Consider the following 16935-nt stretch of genomic DNA (forward strand, 5'->3'; position numbering starts at 1 on the left):
TTGTAATGAATATACATAAGGAGGAAAGTTAATGTTGCTGTGGGATATATCACTCTGAATTTCTTAGCTTTTGTGGGATAAAAATAATGTTTTAATATACTTTTAAGAAATATAATGTATGCTGTAGCCATTTATGGAAAGTATGAGGCCTGCAGGACACTATGGGAATATATTCTGCACTATTCAATTGTTGTTGCTATATGTAGTTAAATCAGAAATTATAGTCTTCCCAAGAGGAACTTCACAATTCCCCTATTGTTTCTGGAAGGAATTTTTCTCCAATTGCACATCAGCTGGTGCACAGATGACCTACCCTGCTGAGACCCAAGTCCACCCCCTGGAGCAAACAGCAGTATTTCCTCTCACTTGCCCCTTTCATTCATCTCCTAAACATATGCTGTCAGTGAGACACCTTTATGTCTAGCTCTAAGGGCTTGGCAAGTGGCCTCATCTGGAACTAATGCCAGTGCCACTTCATGGATCAGCAAGCAGCTGGTGCTAGACAGACATGTGGTGGTACCTACCCCCATGCCCTGGGGATTTAACATATCGCAATAATACATTTATCTCTAGAGGCCTAAAGGCATAGCAGCCAGATCCAAGATAACTGGTTCCTAAGCCTTGTAGGACAAACCTAATTGGATTTATTTGTTGTGTAACCTGAGATCACTTAATATTTAAGGTTTTTGGTTTTTTTTATTTTCTTAGATTTCAATTTTCTTAGATTTCAATTTTGACTTTTTCCATAGAAAGCGTGCTACCCATAGTGCTGGTAAAAGGAAGGGCAGCCAGAAAGACTTGAGGCCCCCAGACCTCTGGATACACCATGAAGAGATGGAGATGAAGAATATTGAAAAGCCGTCAGGTTCTGACCCCTCAGGAAGAGACTCGCCGATGCAGAGCTGTCAAGACATCACACCAGTCAGCCACAGCCAGTCTGAAACTCAGCTGGGCAGCAAGAGTGCCTCACAGTCTGGTAACAGCACCGCCATTGTGCTCACTGAAATGTCCCAGCTCTGCCTGGAGTTGTTTTTAACTTCAAGCATCTGTAGTGATATGTAAATAGTCTCTTTGGGGGGCAGAATAACACAGTCAGTCCTAAAATCAATAAATCTGGGTGCTATGGTCCAAATTTGGCCTAGCTAGATACAGTTTTATCTGAGAGAGAAAAGGCTGCTCATATTCCTTATACATGGGCCTGCCACCCTCCCATTGTTGCACTCCTAGACATAAGGACTGGGGAGTCTAGACCCACCAAAGGGAGCAGCCGGCAGAATCAAGCCAACACGGGGTGGAAATGTGCAATGTACATGCGTAAAGGGTGCTACGGTGGTTGCTCTAAAATGTGCCTCTGAGGGAGTCCCCTGCTGCAGGCCCCCTCCACCAATGACAGCAGTGATTAACAGGCCCAATACAGTTCTGGTGGGATTGCCAGCTCCAGGCATTCAAAAATCACAAGTCAAGCCATCCGCAGATTGGTTTAAAAAAATCACGAGATTTAAAAATAATTAACTTTAGGTTCTGTTTATTTGCCTTCTGATGTTGGAGTATTTAGAGTTCATGCTGTCAAGCTTTTCTCTGTAGCCACAAAAAAATGAAATCTGGGATTCTCAGATGATAACCAGTCTAGATTCCAGCAACTGGGGCTCTAACAAACACCAATTATCAGGAGACTTGTAATAAAATTGGGAAAGTTGGCAACACTGCGACTGGGCATGGTGGCAGATACTTCCTGTCTAATATAACAGCATGACTAGCTGCATGGGTAGCTTCTAATGCAAGTGGAGCAGTACATATGTTGAAATTGAGATCTGAGGGAAGGAAAAAATCACCTGGACCCACAATTGATGAGCAGAGTATATTTTATACAATATTGGAAGGTTTTAGCTTATCGTAATCAAATATTCCCAATTGGTTTAATGGATAAGAATGATTTTTCAAGAAATCAAATATTAAGCAATTCAATAGTGTCTGCAGAACAGGTACATTTCATTTTTCCAAAATGACATGCTACTTTGCATCGGTTAATAATGAGAAGAATATGCATTATGTTTGATTTCTACTCCATTCTTTCATGATGGGCTCAGAACTTCGCTGGAAATCAAACGTTATTGAGAGCTTGTCTGCACGGTCAATTAGTACACCGCAAGCTGGGGTGTAAATCTTCAGTGCCCTAGCCTGCACATACAAACTGGTCATGAGGACACTACTGTGTGAACCAGCTAGTCAAAGTGTACTATAGTGCTTTAGTGTGCAGTTGCAGGCTCCACATGGTGAACACGGCAGGCTAGCATGCTGTATATTCCTGGCTTGCAATGCATGTCTCCATGTAGACAAGCCGTGAGTTTGCATTCCACTTTAGGAGAACCTATTGGTGGCGGGGGGAGGAAGGGAATGACATAGTGTGGGGGTGAACACAATGGAAAAAAAATCAAATGAAAAATGGAGCAGAGAGACAACACAGTAAAAAAGAGTTTCACCATCGTAAGTGAGATCAGAATTTGGTCCAGAGAGAAAAAAAACTCTAATGCAAAGAATGCAATTTCAGTGTAGTATACAGACAGCCTAGCTTTTCTTTTCTATCCTTAAACTGTACAGGCTTCCCTTTTGCTAGAGAAACTTTTTTCAGTAATAAAATGTAATGCGGTGGGGAAGAAGAAGCAATATATAGATTCAAAATATAAGTATATTTGGCATGAGTTTGCATGGGTGCATCATTCATGAGTGACAGAAGCAAGTTAGTCTGGAAAATCACATAGGGTTTTAAGTATTTCAGATTCTTTGGTGATATATATGATGGTAAATGCTTAGATTTCTTCAGCTGCTACTATGGTTTGTGACTCTCTATTCCTTACCTACCATAGGAGGTACAGGCGTTAGTGTGAAAGAAATGGCAGACCTAATTGGATTTCAAACCTCTAAAATGATCTAAAAATCAGAGGTTGCTGTCAGGATTTTAGGGTTTGAACTCTTACATAGTGGTTTGTCTTTTTTTCTTTTTTTGATTTGTCTTGGATTAGCACCGAGAGGCCCCAGCTTCATTGCTCTAGGCGCTTCACAAACATACAACAAAACAATGATCCCTGCCCCAAAGACTTTATAATCTGTTCATAAGTAAGATGATCATGGACCCTAATCCAAGGCCCATTATGATCAACTAGAGTCTTTCCACTGTCTTCAATGATCTTTGGATCAAACCCAAGATAATCAGTGGTCACAGCACACCAGTTGCCTCGCTATAAGAGCTAGATACAAATACATGCAAACAACTAGGCCACATACAAATACTTTTATAGTACTAGGAATCCTAAAATATCAACTGAATAAAACATATTGTCCTCGCCCTATTTAATCACTAGATTTTGGACCTTAAAACAGTTACTGAGATTTTAGTCCTGAAAATTAAATCAAGATAATTTGAAGGAAATAGTTTTGTAGAGACACTTATTTAAAAAAAAGTTTATGAGCTGCTCAGAGGTTTAGAAAGTAATAGCCCTGTGGAGATGAGTAGGTAAAATGGAGGTGAACTACTCAAAGATACCAAATAAACTCAATTTATGTTATTATGGCGATAATAAACTCGTTTTCCCATGGTAGTTTAACTACTTATGTGACATTAATATAATATACATATGAGATATGATACAATCTGGGAACCAGAAAATGTATCTTCTATTTCATTGGGAATTACTGTACCAAACCACGGAAAATAAGGTACCTCCGTGACCAGAGATAGTTACCCTAGCTTCTTTGGTTACACCAAACATCTCTGTATGAGTATAATTGGACTAAAACTTTCAGTTTGGCTACCTGAAGATACCTACATCTATATTTTGTACCTAGGTATAATGCCTGATTTTTGTAGCTGCTGAGCCAATCATTTGAATTGGCTGGGACTTGGTGGGTGCATATAAAGCATCTCTGCAGATAAGGCCAGTTATTTAGGTGCTAGATTATGGATTTAGACGTCCTACTTTATGCACCCAAATCTGGCCATGATACTTTGTTTGAACTTTAAGGGAAGTGGGTAACAAGAAATGTTGAGGCACAGGGTTAGTGTCATTTTTATGAAGCAATTTTTGTTTCAGTGGCAGGGAGAAAGGGGAGTTAAACCAGGATTTGATTGTAAAGGGAGAAATTTACATTTAAAGACAGTTGTAAGAAAATGAGAAACAACCATTTTATTCAGGAATGGTGTCCAAAGTAGTCTGTGCAGAACAATTAGGAGATGATACCATTTAAGTGACCGGTTTTAATGATAGATGTCTGAAAAAATATCCATCCACTTTACTGCAAGACATATGGTAAAGAGGGAAACAGTTTGGTGTTTAGCCGTTATTAACATAGCCACTGTGTTGCTTTTCACTAGGTCCTGACACGGAGGATGTGGGAAGTAGCATGTCCACGTTAGAGCGCTCGCTTGCTGCCCGCAGAGCCACTCGTGCCAAGCTCATGATTCCGATGGATTCACAACCAAACAACCCTCGTGAGTAGCGCATCTCTTACTCCCTCTTACAATTGTATGTGAGAACAATAGTGCATCTAGAGCTTCTTCCATTTGAGGATCGCAAAGCATCTTACAAATATTAATTAATTAAGCCTCATAACACAACTACGGTAAATAGCACTAGCCACATTTTACAAAGGAGTAAACCATGGTTTCCCAAGGCTTCACAATGATTCAGTAGGTGGGAATAGAATCAAGAAGTCCTAACTTCCCAGTCCACTGCTCTAACCACTAGACCACACATTTCCTATGTGTACATTTCCTATGTGTACAGTACTTGGGGACACATGTTACAAAGAGTTATATTTATTATAATCATTGCTGTTCTTAATTATAAAATTTAGCCAACAAATGTACTCTTTATGCATTACAACAGGTTTCAGAGTTGTAGCCGTGTTAGTCTGTATCAGCAAAAACAACGAGAAGTACTTGTGGTACCTTAGATACTAACAAATGTATTTAGGCATAAGCTTTCGTGAGCTAAAACCCACTTCATCAGATGCATGGAGTGGAAAATACAGCAGGAAGATATACATAGTACATGAAAACATGGGAGTTACTAAACCAATTCTAACGAGACAATTCAATTACAGTGGACTATTAACAACAGGAGGAAAAATCACTTTTGTAGGGGTAATCAGGGTGGCCCATTTCAAACAGTTGACAAGAAAGTGTGAGTAAAAGTAGGGGGAAATATCAGCATGGGAAAATTAGTTTTTAGTTTTTGTAGTGACCCATCCACTCCCAGTCTTTATTCAGACCTAATTTCATGGTGTCCAGTTTGCAAATTAATTCCAGTTCTGCAGTTTCTCATTGGAGTCTGTTTTTGATGTTTTTGTTTTTGAAGAATTGCCACTTTTAAGTCTGTTATTGAGTGTCCAAGGAGGTTGAAGTGTTCTCCGACTGGTTTTTGGATGTTACAATTCTTGACATCTGATTTGTGTCCATTTATTCCTTTGCATAGAGACTGTCCAGTTTGGTCAATGTACATGGCAGAGGGGCATTGCTGGCACATTATGGTATATATCACATTGGTAGATGTGCAGGTGAACGAGCCTCTGATGGTGTGGCTGATCTGGTTAGGTCCTATGATGGTGTCCCTTGAGTAGATATGTGGACACAGTTGGCAATGGGGTTTGTTGCAAGGATAGGCTCCTGGGTTAGTGTTTTTGGTTGTGTGGTGCGTACTTGCTTGTGAGTATTTGCTTCAGGTTGGGGAGCTGTCTGTAAGCGAGGACTGACCAAGGTCTGTGAGGGTAAGGGATCGTCCCTCAGGATAGGTTGTAGACCTATCCTGAAGGATGATCCATCAGTCTCACAGACCTTGGGAGACAGGCCAGTCCTCGCTTACAGACAGCCCCCCAACCTGATGCAAATACTCACAAGCAACTACACATCACACAACAAAAACACTAACCTGGACACTCAATAATAGACTTCCTACTGTATTTTCCACTCCATGCATCTGATGAAGTGGGTTTTAGCCCACGAAAGCTTATACCCAAATCAATTTGTTAGTCTCTAAGGTGCCACAAGTTCTCCTCATTCTTTATGCATTACTGTGCAGTGTGATTCTCAGCATGGACTACAGGATGGAGATGTTTATCTCTGGAAAGAATCCCTTGGTTTCAAAGAACTGCGCAACACATATTAAATCTAGACATTATTTGGTATATGTTACATTACCAGTAATCTATAAGGCCCTGATCCAGCAATCCATTACACAGGTGCTTAACTTTAAGCACATGAGCAGTCCCACTGATGTCAATGGAACAACGTGTACTTTAAGGTAAGGAAGTACTTAAATATACAGAGGCAAAAATCATTCTTGGGACCTGTCTCCTTTTTAGGCTGTATCCACTTGTAGATAACGCGGTCACATGCACACTTTGACATTCCGGCCTGACATACTTTCCCTAAGGGGAGTTGTAAACGTAAAAAATATTGGAGAATGCACAGGATAAAGATTCAGTGGGTTGGATTCTGATCTCATTTACTTCAGAGAAAATCAGAAGTCACATCACTGATGTTGATGGGCCTGATAATCCTCTTTCTCACACTAGACTGACGCTGCAATAACTGCACTAGCTGCAGTAGCATTACTCCTGATTTACCTGATACAAGGGAGATATGAATAAGGGCAGTGGAATTACACTGATGTCGACGTGTTGTAGGCAAGATCAGAATCAAACTCATTATAATTGCAATGGGACAATACCGGTATAAGTAAAATCAGTCCGCTTTATAGGTCAGTGTATATGGATAAATGTGCTGTTGGGTTTTTTAGGATCAAATCATAAATAGTTTTAGAAGGGTGAGGTCCTGTTTTCTATCTGTATCCTATTCCCACTAGTATATGTCTAATAGAGAGATTATATAATGATACATGGGGGCGCGGGAGAAATTGATCTCACATTTAGGTCTAATTTGGGAACTTTTTAGTCTGGGTTGTAAAAAACCTGTTTCTTTCTCCATAAAATAAAAGCGGTATGTTTTTGAGGGGCTTTATCGTATTTTTTTAATTTATCTGACTCAATGTGCCAAACATTAAAAGTGATAGGAAATAAGTTATAGAAAGGACTGAAGAAATCAAAAGAGGTCATTATTCTGACGTAAAATAAACACATTGGCACTGTTAAGTGACAAAATAGATGTGATTTAAGCTGATCTTAAAAAGCACAGAAAATCAGTTTATTTGGGTTCTTCAGGATCAAATGAGCTATTGAATGAAACTTTTTGTATTGACGTGAAAGGGAAAAACATTGGTGAGTTTCATGATGCTACAAGTGAGACTGTTTGAAGCCATCATCGTTATTGAAATGTAGCCATTGTGATACTCTTAAGTCTCTAAATTCCTTCACAGGAAGGCACTAAACTTGATAAAGCAATTGAAGGGGGTTTCATAGGGTCTTGGCAGATTACAGTCCAATGACGCTAAAGTCACAGTCTCAGTGGAAATCTGGCTTGATCTCATTAATAACGAAGACCTGGACGCACACAAGGACAAAATTGAAAAACAATTCAGAGCAGTGTTTCCAATTCATAACTAACACAATTGATGTCAAATACTCAGATCAAAGAGCTGAGAGCTGAGCTGAGAACCAGAAAAGAGGCTGAAATCTAGCTGTTGATACATAGTCCTAAACACCTTCCTTCTCCCCAAGCATTTAAAATCAAAGATCTGGATTTTGATCCCAAGTCTGTTTGTGCAGGAGGCTATATCACAATTTGTTGTATCAAAATGTTGACAAATTATGGAGTAAAATCTTGGAAAACAGGACAGTTGAATTCAGAGTGTTATCTACTGGTGAAAGACCTGTGCTCCTTCTTAGCATCACCACAGCAGATTTTCCATTTTCTGATTGGCTTAGTCAAAATGTTATAATAGGGTAGGTGCTGAGATAACAAATAACTTGATAAGAGTGTATCATTATATAAGGGCAGATTTTTAAAAAGGAGGTAGAAAAATTTTGACTACTTAGTTTTATGTTCTTGTGATTTACCTACAGAATTCCAGTATATTTATTTTTTATAATACATCTGTGTGAGGAAGAAATATGCTCATAGAATGAATCACTTTTGGGGGTTTATTATCACTGATTTTTTTTAAGTATGTTTTCCCAAGTTGTGGAAATAATCATGTTGATACTGTGTTTGGCAACATCTGTGGACTTTGGGCTACTGAGCACAGCTTTGGCATCTCTACTTTGTAAATTCAATAAGCCATACTTAGATTACATGTTTATAGGACATATTGAAAATTTTTGACGCAGAAGGGCAGTGATCAGGGAGCTCCAAAATCTGGTAAGGGAATTTCTGCTTTCAAACTCCTAAAGCATCCATATCAAATACAAATTCAACTCTTGTTAGGCTATGTCAGAACAAATTTCTTGTCATATTGCAGAGACTTTTTGAAAATGCTTGAAGCTATCTTTTCCCTTAGCTTCTCTACATAAATATAATATTACAGTGAATACTCTGATTTTTTTTTATTCTTATTACTTATATCTTGGAGAAGAATGAAGGGATGGCCTTCAATAAATGTGTTGGATTTTTTATGACTCAATACAGAATGATTGTTTTTGCAGTGCATTAACAATGTTACAAACAGGAAGACTATTATTTAACCTTTTAAAAGTGTGAATAAAATGATTTCCACGGATGAAATTAAATCTTTGAATAGTAAGATTTCTATTCTGAGGATGGGTAAATTGAACCTAGACATTTTGAACGTTCAAAATATTACGACTATCATTTCTTAATAAAAGTTTTGTGCGGTTCTACACCTCCCGTTTTCCTCTGGAAGTACAGAAATGCCCAACAAAGACTGTGTTGTTTAGTGCTTAAAGAAGTAATAAGGAATCAGCTTTGGCCCAATTACTGACTCTTTGTGTGACCTTGGGCAAATTGCCCAGTTTACAACTCTGTGTGGTGGATTTAATAAGGGCTAGAAGTAATAATAATGTCTATTTTAATATTTATTATATTGTTTGCAATTCACGTGCTAAAAGTGCTACATAAGCCAAAAATATCATCATTGGGGCAAATCCTGAAGTTACTACTCAGTGTTTACTCAGGCAAAACTTTTGTTAAAGTCAGTGGGAGTTTCCCTGAGTAAGAAGTGCATAAAAACCGGTAAAGGAATTCAGAATTTGGCCCATTGTTTTTGTTATTGGTTGTTTGTTCCTGGATTGTTCAAAACCAGAACATACTGGAACTCACTCACAAGAAATCCTGATTTCATTAGGTTTTGAGCCAGTTTCCAAACCAAAATGGTTCATATGCTTTGGAGAAGCCTTAAATGTTCAGGAGATTAATTTGCATAACGCATTGTTTCTCTTTCCTCTCTTTCTTGGTTGTAATTCCCATTAGAACACTCAGAGTTAAATGTACACACTGAGGCCATGGCTACACTGGAAACTTCAAAACGCTGCTGTGGGAACGCTCCCACAGCAGCGCTTTGAAGTGCGAGTGTGGTCGCGTGCGAGCGCCAGGAGAGAGCTCTCCCACCGCTCCTGGTAATCCACCTCCAGGAGGGGATTAGCTCCGATCACTGGGAGCACAGCTCCCAGCACTCGGAGCCTGTTTACACTAGCGCTTTAAAGCGGTCTGACTTGCTGTGCTCAGCGGGGTGATTTTTCACACCCCTGAGCCAGCAAGTTAGAGCGCTATAAAATATAAGTGTAGCCAAGCCCTGAGGAAGTAAGGCCAATCTCAGTTACACTGGTGTAAAGCAGGAATAACTTTAGTAGAGTCACTAAGATCATATCCTGGCTCTTGGAGCCTTGATTCATCCATTTCCATTTCAAATATTTGTCACTTAACAGGAAAATATTCAAACTTGTCTGCCTAATTTGCACCCTTGAAACAGGCATTTATGTGTGCAGATAGTTTCATACATAAAAGCGGCTTTTTATATGTGAAAATATCCCAGTCACATGAAACATGCCTATTTCTGTATACAAATGTGGTGTATGTATGTGTGTTGGTTTGTCTAGAAAGAGCATACACACATTGTTTGTTTGTTTATTTATTTATCTTTTATATTACCATAGCATTTAGGAGCCCTAGTCATGGATCAGGACCCCACTGTATCAGGCACTGTACAAAATACATATTTTGTGGCTGCAATTTAGGCACCTGCTTTGGAAATGTGGCCATTTGTAGTTTTCTGCGAGATCCATCCATTTATTTTTAACTTTCTACAAATGTTAAGAGATCTTTAATTCTCTTTCTCCTTCTCTCTCTTTTCAGCTGTTGTCAGTGCCATCCCAGTGCCAACACTAGAAAGTGCCCAGTACCCAGGAATTCTGCCATCGCCAACATGTGGATATCCACACCCGCAGTTCACCCTCCGGCCTGTGCCATTCCCAACACTCTCTGTTGACCGAACCTTTGGAACAGGAAGAAGTCAGTACAATGCCTTACCTTTTATTTTGATGTTTGTTCTCTGATGAAGTGTTTTGAAGTGGTGTTTAGACTGGAAATAAGGCATACATTTTTAGTAGTGAGGGTAATTAATCATTGGAACAAGGGTTGTGTTGGATTTTCCATCACTGACAAATTTTAAATCAAGATTGGCTGCTTTTCTAAAAGATCGGTTCTCGTGCAAACTGGAATAATTTTGTGAAAGTTCTGTGGCCTGCAGTAGATCAGACTAGATGATCAGAATGGGTCCTTTGTGGTCTCAGAATCTATGAATCTATGAAATGGCAAACATAGTATTATTTTCTTTTCAGGAGGACAGTATACTGTAAAGGAAGGCTTATAACTAGCTTAGAGTTTGTGTACACATTCATTTGAACAAAATGACATCTCACCTCGTGACTGGGTTCCTCTGAATGTTTTCTGGTATGAGCCAGTACTAAAAAGGAAAATATCTGAAGTTGTGTAGTACAGTATTATTCTGAAGTGTAGTAAGAATACATGCGGTCTTTGCAGTTAATTTCTTCTTCTCAAAGTTAACCAGTAGACAATATAAAAAGAATACATTGTGGGTTGCATTTTCAAAAAGCACTCCATCCTGGTCTAACTCGAAATCAATGTCAAAATTCACATTGCCATCAGTAGAAACATTTTCATTGATTTCAATGGGAACGGAATTAGGCCAATGTTGATTGGTCTTCAAAATCCCACCCAGCATTCTCTATATTAAACCCAGGTTTGCCAAAATTGCACTAATATTTTCTTACCAGCAGACTTGCTCCTTATAAAACACTGTCATCATATACTCCTTAAACTCAGTGTTCATCTGTGTTTAATTAGGCATTCTTGTGCATTTGGAGGATCAAAACATTATGGTAGAGAGCTCGTTAGTTTGTACCAGGTGGACTGAGAATACTGATCAGGGGCGACACCAGACAGCCTTGCTTCACATCTCTTCTTAGAGGTTGAAAGTTGTTGCACCTATTCAGGATCATCTGTTTCAAATCCCCCAAAGTTTTAAGACCCTTTGGTTTGTACCAAAATGAGATTTATTAAGAATTGAAAGAGAATTGGATCAAAATAAAAAAAAGCAATCTGCATAATGTATCTAGCCTTAAACTCTGCACCAACTTATGTAGATAGGTCCAAGTCATGCCATTAAACTTGGAAGAAATCTTGTACTGTTCTGGAGAATGCATACTTTACCAGATTGCCCCTTTGTCCCTGATGGTTTGACAGAGCAGCATTTCTTAGACTCAGGCATCTCATACCATCCTTTGCCCCCTCATCCTCTCACTTTAGTTTAAACTGCCTTCTATGGCATCTTCCACAAAGATATTACCACATATGGACCCTTCAGGAAGGATATAACAGTCTTGCATGAAATAATAACACCTAGCTCTTATATAGCACTTTTCATCAGTAAATCTCAAAGCACTTTACAAAGTAGGTCAGTATCATTATTGCCATTTTACAGATGGGAAAACTGGGGCACACAGAGTTGAAATGACTTGTGCAAGATCACCCAGAAGGCTAATGGCAGAGCCAGGAATAGAATCCATGTTTTCTGAGTTCCAGACTATTGCACTCTCCACTAGCCCACACTGCTTGCCTTGGCATACATTTACCAGACTTATATTCTTTAGAGAAATAGATTGGGGTCTTTTTGTCCTGTACTCACTTTACAGTTTATAATGCTCTTTGGAAAGCATATGCACACAACAGTTGTCCATCAGCCTCACCTTCACACTTTATTTTTAAATAAGCAGTCCTAACATCATGGGTCATATGTTCTAGCCTATGACCATGCTTTTGCATGCTAATTATCATAGCTGGAGGGCTCATATTTTCTTATAATTCCCTCTTAACTTTATTCTACTCTTCGGTATGAATTATTGACATATTTATGTCAATCTATCACACACATTTTTCATATTCCTGGCAGTCTGTGCAGCTAGTTCATGGAGAATAAATTCCATGAGTGGTTTTTATCCTGTTTGATTTTTGCTTTCAGTCATTATGGTCAGGCCCAGAGGGACTGGCAATTGACATTTCAGTAGAAGGCTTGTGGGTAGACTGTGGGCCTAGATGTTCTATCCATGAACCCAGTATCATTGTCACCTTCTTCCCCTACAATGACTGGGTCCAATACAAGGGTAGGTGGTAGTTGCCTCTGGAGGGCGTGACTAACTCTGGCTGGATGTTTCTGAGAATATAGACCTCCCTCACCCCAAAATAATCACAGATTTAACACACGGAAGCACAGCTCGGTGATGTATGGACACCAGACTTGGAGGGAGAATTTTAACTTCACATTACAAGGTGTTAGATTCTGCCTACCCATGGAGATGGAAGAGAAGATTGACAGATTGGAATGTGTAGTCTTTATCCTGGAGAGTTGAACAAAATGTGAATGCATGGGCAATTGCACCTCTGATAGGCACTGCAATAGTGTTCACAGGAGCAATGTGGAGCAGGGACCGTACATTTCATAAGTATATTGCATGGTACATTTCACAAGGGATTATATATTTAATAAATTGTCAGCAGTATAACACAAAGTAAGGCATGCACAAACTCGACACTCCCCTGAAGAGCACTCGTCAGGAGGCTGGTGTCCTTTCCCCCATATCTTGTAGATGGCCTCCATCAGGATGGATTGAAACATGACTGCCTCCTTTTGAAAGAAAGCCCTTTTCTCCTGTCTCTGAACTCTGCTAGGTCAGCTGCTATCATCTTGCCCTCCTTGTGGCGTTACCTCATCTTTTTTCTAATACCTCCAGACCTCTCCTGTGACCTCTCACAGCATTCACCCCATCAAGTGCTTCCATCCACAAACAATCCTTTTACATGGCACCCACTTTGCCAGACTTCTCCCCAGAGGATGTCATAGCACACCTCAGTCATCTGATCAATAGCTTACCCTTTTCTTGGGGAAAAAATGCATTTTTGAATTGAGTCTGACCAACCTGCCCACCCTGGAATCACCACTCGAAGCAGGCAGTGAGAGCAGCTGAGCATTTCTGTACAGCAGTGTTTGAGCCAAAGCAGATATTTCTGCAGCTCTCCAGTAGGAATTGTGAGGCACTACTTTCAAATATTTCGCTTTTACACAGCAGAGTAGAAGAAGTGAGGAGAGTTATTAAAAGAGAACTATATAAATTCATCGAGGTTAAGTCCAGTAATGGATATTAGCCAGGATGGGTAAGAAATGGTGTCCCTAGCCTCTGTTTGTCAGAGGGTGGAGATGGATGGCAGGAGAGAGATCACTTGATCATTACCTGTTAGATTCACTCCCTCTGGGGCACCTGGTATTGGCCACTGTCGGCAGACAGAGTACTGGGCTGGATGGACCTTTGGTCTGACCCAGTACGGCCATGCTTATGTTCTTATCTATGGATAAATTCCCACACATGCAACAAACCAGGTGGGAAATCAAAGAAGACATTTTTCAGAGTAGCAGCCGTGTTAGTCTGTATTCGCAAAAAGAAAAGGAGGACTTGTGGCACCTTAGAGACTAACCAATTTATTAGAGCATAAGCTTTCGTGAGCTACAGCTCACTTCCTCAGATGCATATCGTGGAAACTGCAGCAGGCTTTATATATACACAGAGAATATGAAACAATACCTATTCCCACCCCACTGTCCTGCTGGTACTTCTGCAGCATCCATCAGAGATGCAGGAAACTCAGCTGCAAAATATGACAGAAAGAAGTGCCACAAAACTCCATACACAAAAAAATCCATAAGGCAGAAACTATTTTTATATATGTTGTTTGTTTTATCGGTGACATGCAGACAACCAGCCAAGCAATTGCCTAGCTTTCTGTAACAGCATGGTGGGTTAGCTTTCTGCCTGAGTAGAATGGAGGGGGGGCTAGATAGATTTGTGTGTGTGTGTGTACATACCTGCTATCGCTACTAATGCTGCCACCACTGACACAGGAACTGGCAGCAACACATCATATGAAAGAGAGGCTGTACTCCTTGTTTCACATTTCCCTCCCACACGCTCGTCCAGCAGACAACATTAAAAAGCAGCTGGAGCGTCTGCTTTATGTTTGGATCACCTTACCAGGTCTCCCATACGGCTTCTCTTCTGCAGAAATTGGTTTCAGCAAAATTAATCTAGGATTCTGACTCAGTCATACCCACTTCTTTGTCTTCATCTGATCATGTGGGGTTTTCTTGACAGTGAATGGCAATTGAAGATCATACTAGGGAAGGTGCATAAGGTAGGTTTGTATCCATTTGAACTACACAGTGAAAAAGCCATGATATTCTTGCCCCATTGCAGTAAAAGTAAAAAAAAATAAAATACATGCACTGCAGTAATTCCTTTGCAGTGAATTCTACCTACTGTACTGCATGGCTGAACGTGCTATTGATCAGGAGGTAGCAATCTTTGAATACATCCTGTGCAATGTCATTAGGGAGGGTGTTGCTGTGCATTCTGCCAAGTGGACCATGCTCCAACACCTCTTTCTGTTCCTGAAACTCTTCATGGTTGACCTCAAAGCTTCCAATATTGAAAATCTTCCTTAAGCCAAGTTTTACCGTTCATCTTCTACTGAAAAGAAAACTTTAAAAAAAAAATGAAGGGCTAAATCAGACTCAACCAGAACCTCCTGGAATAATAGATCTGCTTGTCTGTTTCACACTATCAGTGAAATCTATATAAGCCAATTATTATACATTTGCTTTTCTATCCTTGCTCCCAGGAAATATATCAGTGCCATATTAAGGTGGCTTCACTCTGTGCAGCAGTTCCTCCTAACCATTAGCCTTCACCTGAGGAATCTGTCTGGTCTGTATTTTGAGCTCTTTAACGTGTACCTCAGGATGCCGGGGAAAGATTGTGAAATGCCGTGGACTGCACTGTCATCAAACTTGCAGAGGACACTCAGTTTTGTCTCCTCCCCATCAAGCACAGACAATGCTGTCCCTTTGAGGTCTCAGAATATGACAGAAATGAGCAACTGGATGAGACCTGATGATTCATTCTCAACTAGGAAAAACACTGAAGTGGTACTGGTCAGGAAGAAGTAGTTTTAAGGACTAGTAGGAGCTGCAGTGTCTCCCTCAACTGGGGGCAAGGGGGAGGTCTGTTCTCCAGTTTTCAAAATGGTGCTGTCCAGGAGACTTCCCTCTCAGATGTGAACATGACCACAACACGTTTTAATCACTTCTAGGTTGAGCTATTGTAATGTGCTCTGACTTGGCTGACTCTGAAGGTCATATGGACGCCTCCACTTGTCCAATATAGATCAGCTTCCCTTCTAAGGGGCAGATCATCATCACCAAATATGAGTAATATGAAAATATGAGTAAAGGCAAGATTGTTAGTTGTAAAACCAAAACCAACCAAACAAAAAGCTAAAGAAAAGAAGAAAAAAGAAAGAAACAGTCCTCACCATTTTGAGGTAACAATACGTGATTAGCAAGGAACTAAAATAGCTTCACCTCAAAGTGCAAAAGTGAATTATACTCATTTTTTAATTAAAATAAATCTTATTTCTTGACAGTGTTTCCTCTTGGAGCTAACTGTAACAGTGAATATTTAATTCTGGGATTTTAGGTAGGAAGTATTGTTAAGCTGAATCACTGATATTTCAGTTTAACCAGTTTTTTAAGAGAGGAGAGAAAGGATACTTTAATACTGGGCTATATCATGCCTTCTATTTTAGGCAGGCCTTCTCTGTGATTTCATTGGGGACTGTTGCACGTACAAATGATGGTGTGACATGACCCAATGTAACTGTGGGCCCAATCCTTGAGTTTTGACTGAGGCTCTTCTTTCTCCCTCATTTTCTATATTTGTTCTTTATCGACTGGATAAGTAAGAAAAATAGCTTTAAAGGTAATTTTTTTTCAGAAATGAATTATTTGGGGGTCCATCATAAATGACTTCAGAAATATTTCTATTGACTTCAGTGAAGCTGGATTTGGTCTTATTCTTGCAAATGCAAAAAAAAAAAAGACAAAACCAAAAACCAACACCCACACCACCTTTTCCCCAAGAATATAAATATAAATGCCTAAACTTCTCACCTGAGAATAAAACTGATGTTTTAGCAAATTTATTATTCTTATTTGGATAACAATAAATCCAGAGGCCCTAACTGAAATGATGGCCATATTGTGTAGGTGCTGTACAAATAGCTAGAACCTGTCCCCAAAGGGTTTATAATCTAAGTAGAAAAGACAGACAACGGATGGGAGGGGGAACAGAAACACAGAAAAGTGCAGCCCAGGGTCATACAGAGCTAGGAATAAAACTCACACCTCCTAAATCCCAGTCTGATACCGTGGTCATCCTCTGGGTCATGATGGCCATTCATGTTTAAACATACGCTAGATAGCCCGGGCTTATCTCATGTCAGAGTGGGGCAAACAGCCACATTCAAAGTGGGAGTCCTTCTCAAAGATATCACTCAGTAAAAAATGTGCAATGAACAATTCATACATCTGACATCATACAGTTAGGGCCTGATCCAAAGCC

At 39.8% G+C, this 16935-nt stretch overlaps 1 protein-coding gene across 2 annotated transcripts in view; it reads left to right on the forward strand.

Annotated features, from left to right (window-relative positions):
• Positions 1–16935, forward strand: part of DCC (DCC netrin 1 receptor) — a 948238-nt gene that overhangs the window by 894461 nt on the left and 36842 nt on the right. For both annotated transcript variants that reach the window (XM_084629005.1, XM_084629006.1), the window contains exons 24-26: positions 750–976; positions 4370–4486; positions 10262–10417. In XM_084629005.1, the coding sequence (XP_084485131.1) occupies positions 750–976; positions 4370–4486; positions 10262–10417 (500 nt within the window). The remainder of the gene's footprint in view (positions 1–749; positions 977–4369; positions 4487–10261; positions 10418–16935) is intronic.

The sequence above is a fragment of the Lepidochelys olivacea genome, assembly GCF_965140295.1.
Source record: "Lepidochelys olivacea isolate rLepOli2 genome assembly, chromosome: 5".
NCBI lineage: Eukaryota > Metazoa > Chordata > Testudines > Cheloniidae > Lepidochelys > Lepidochelys olivacea.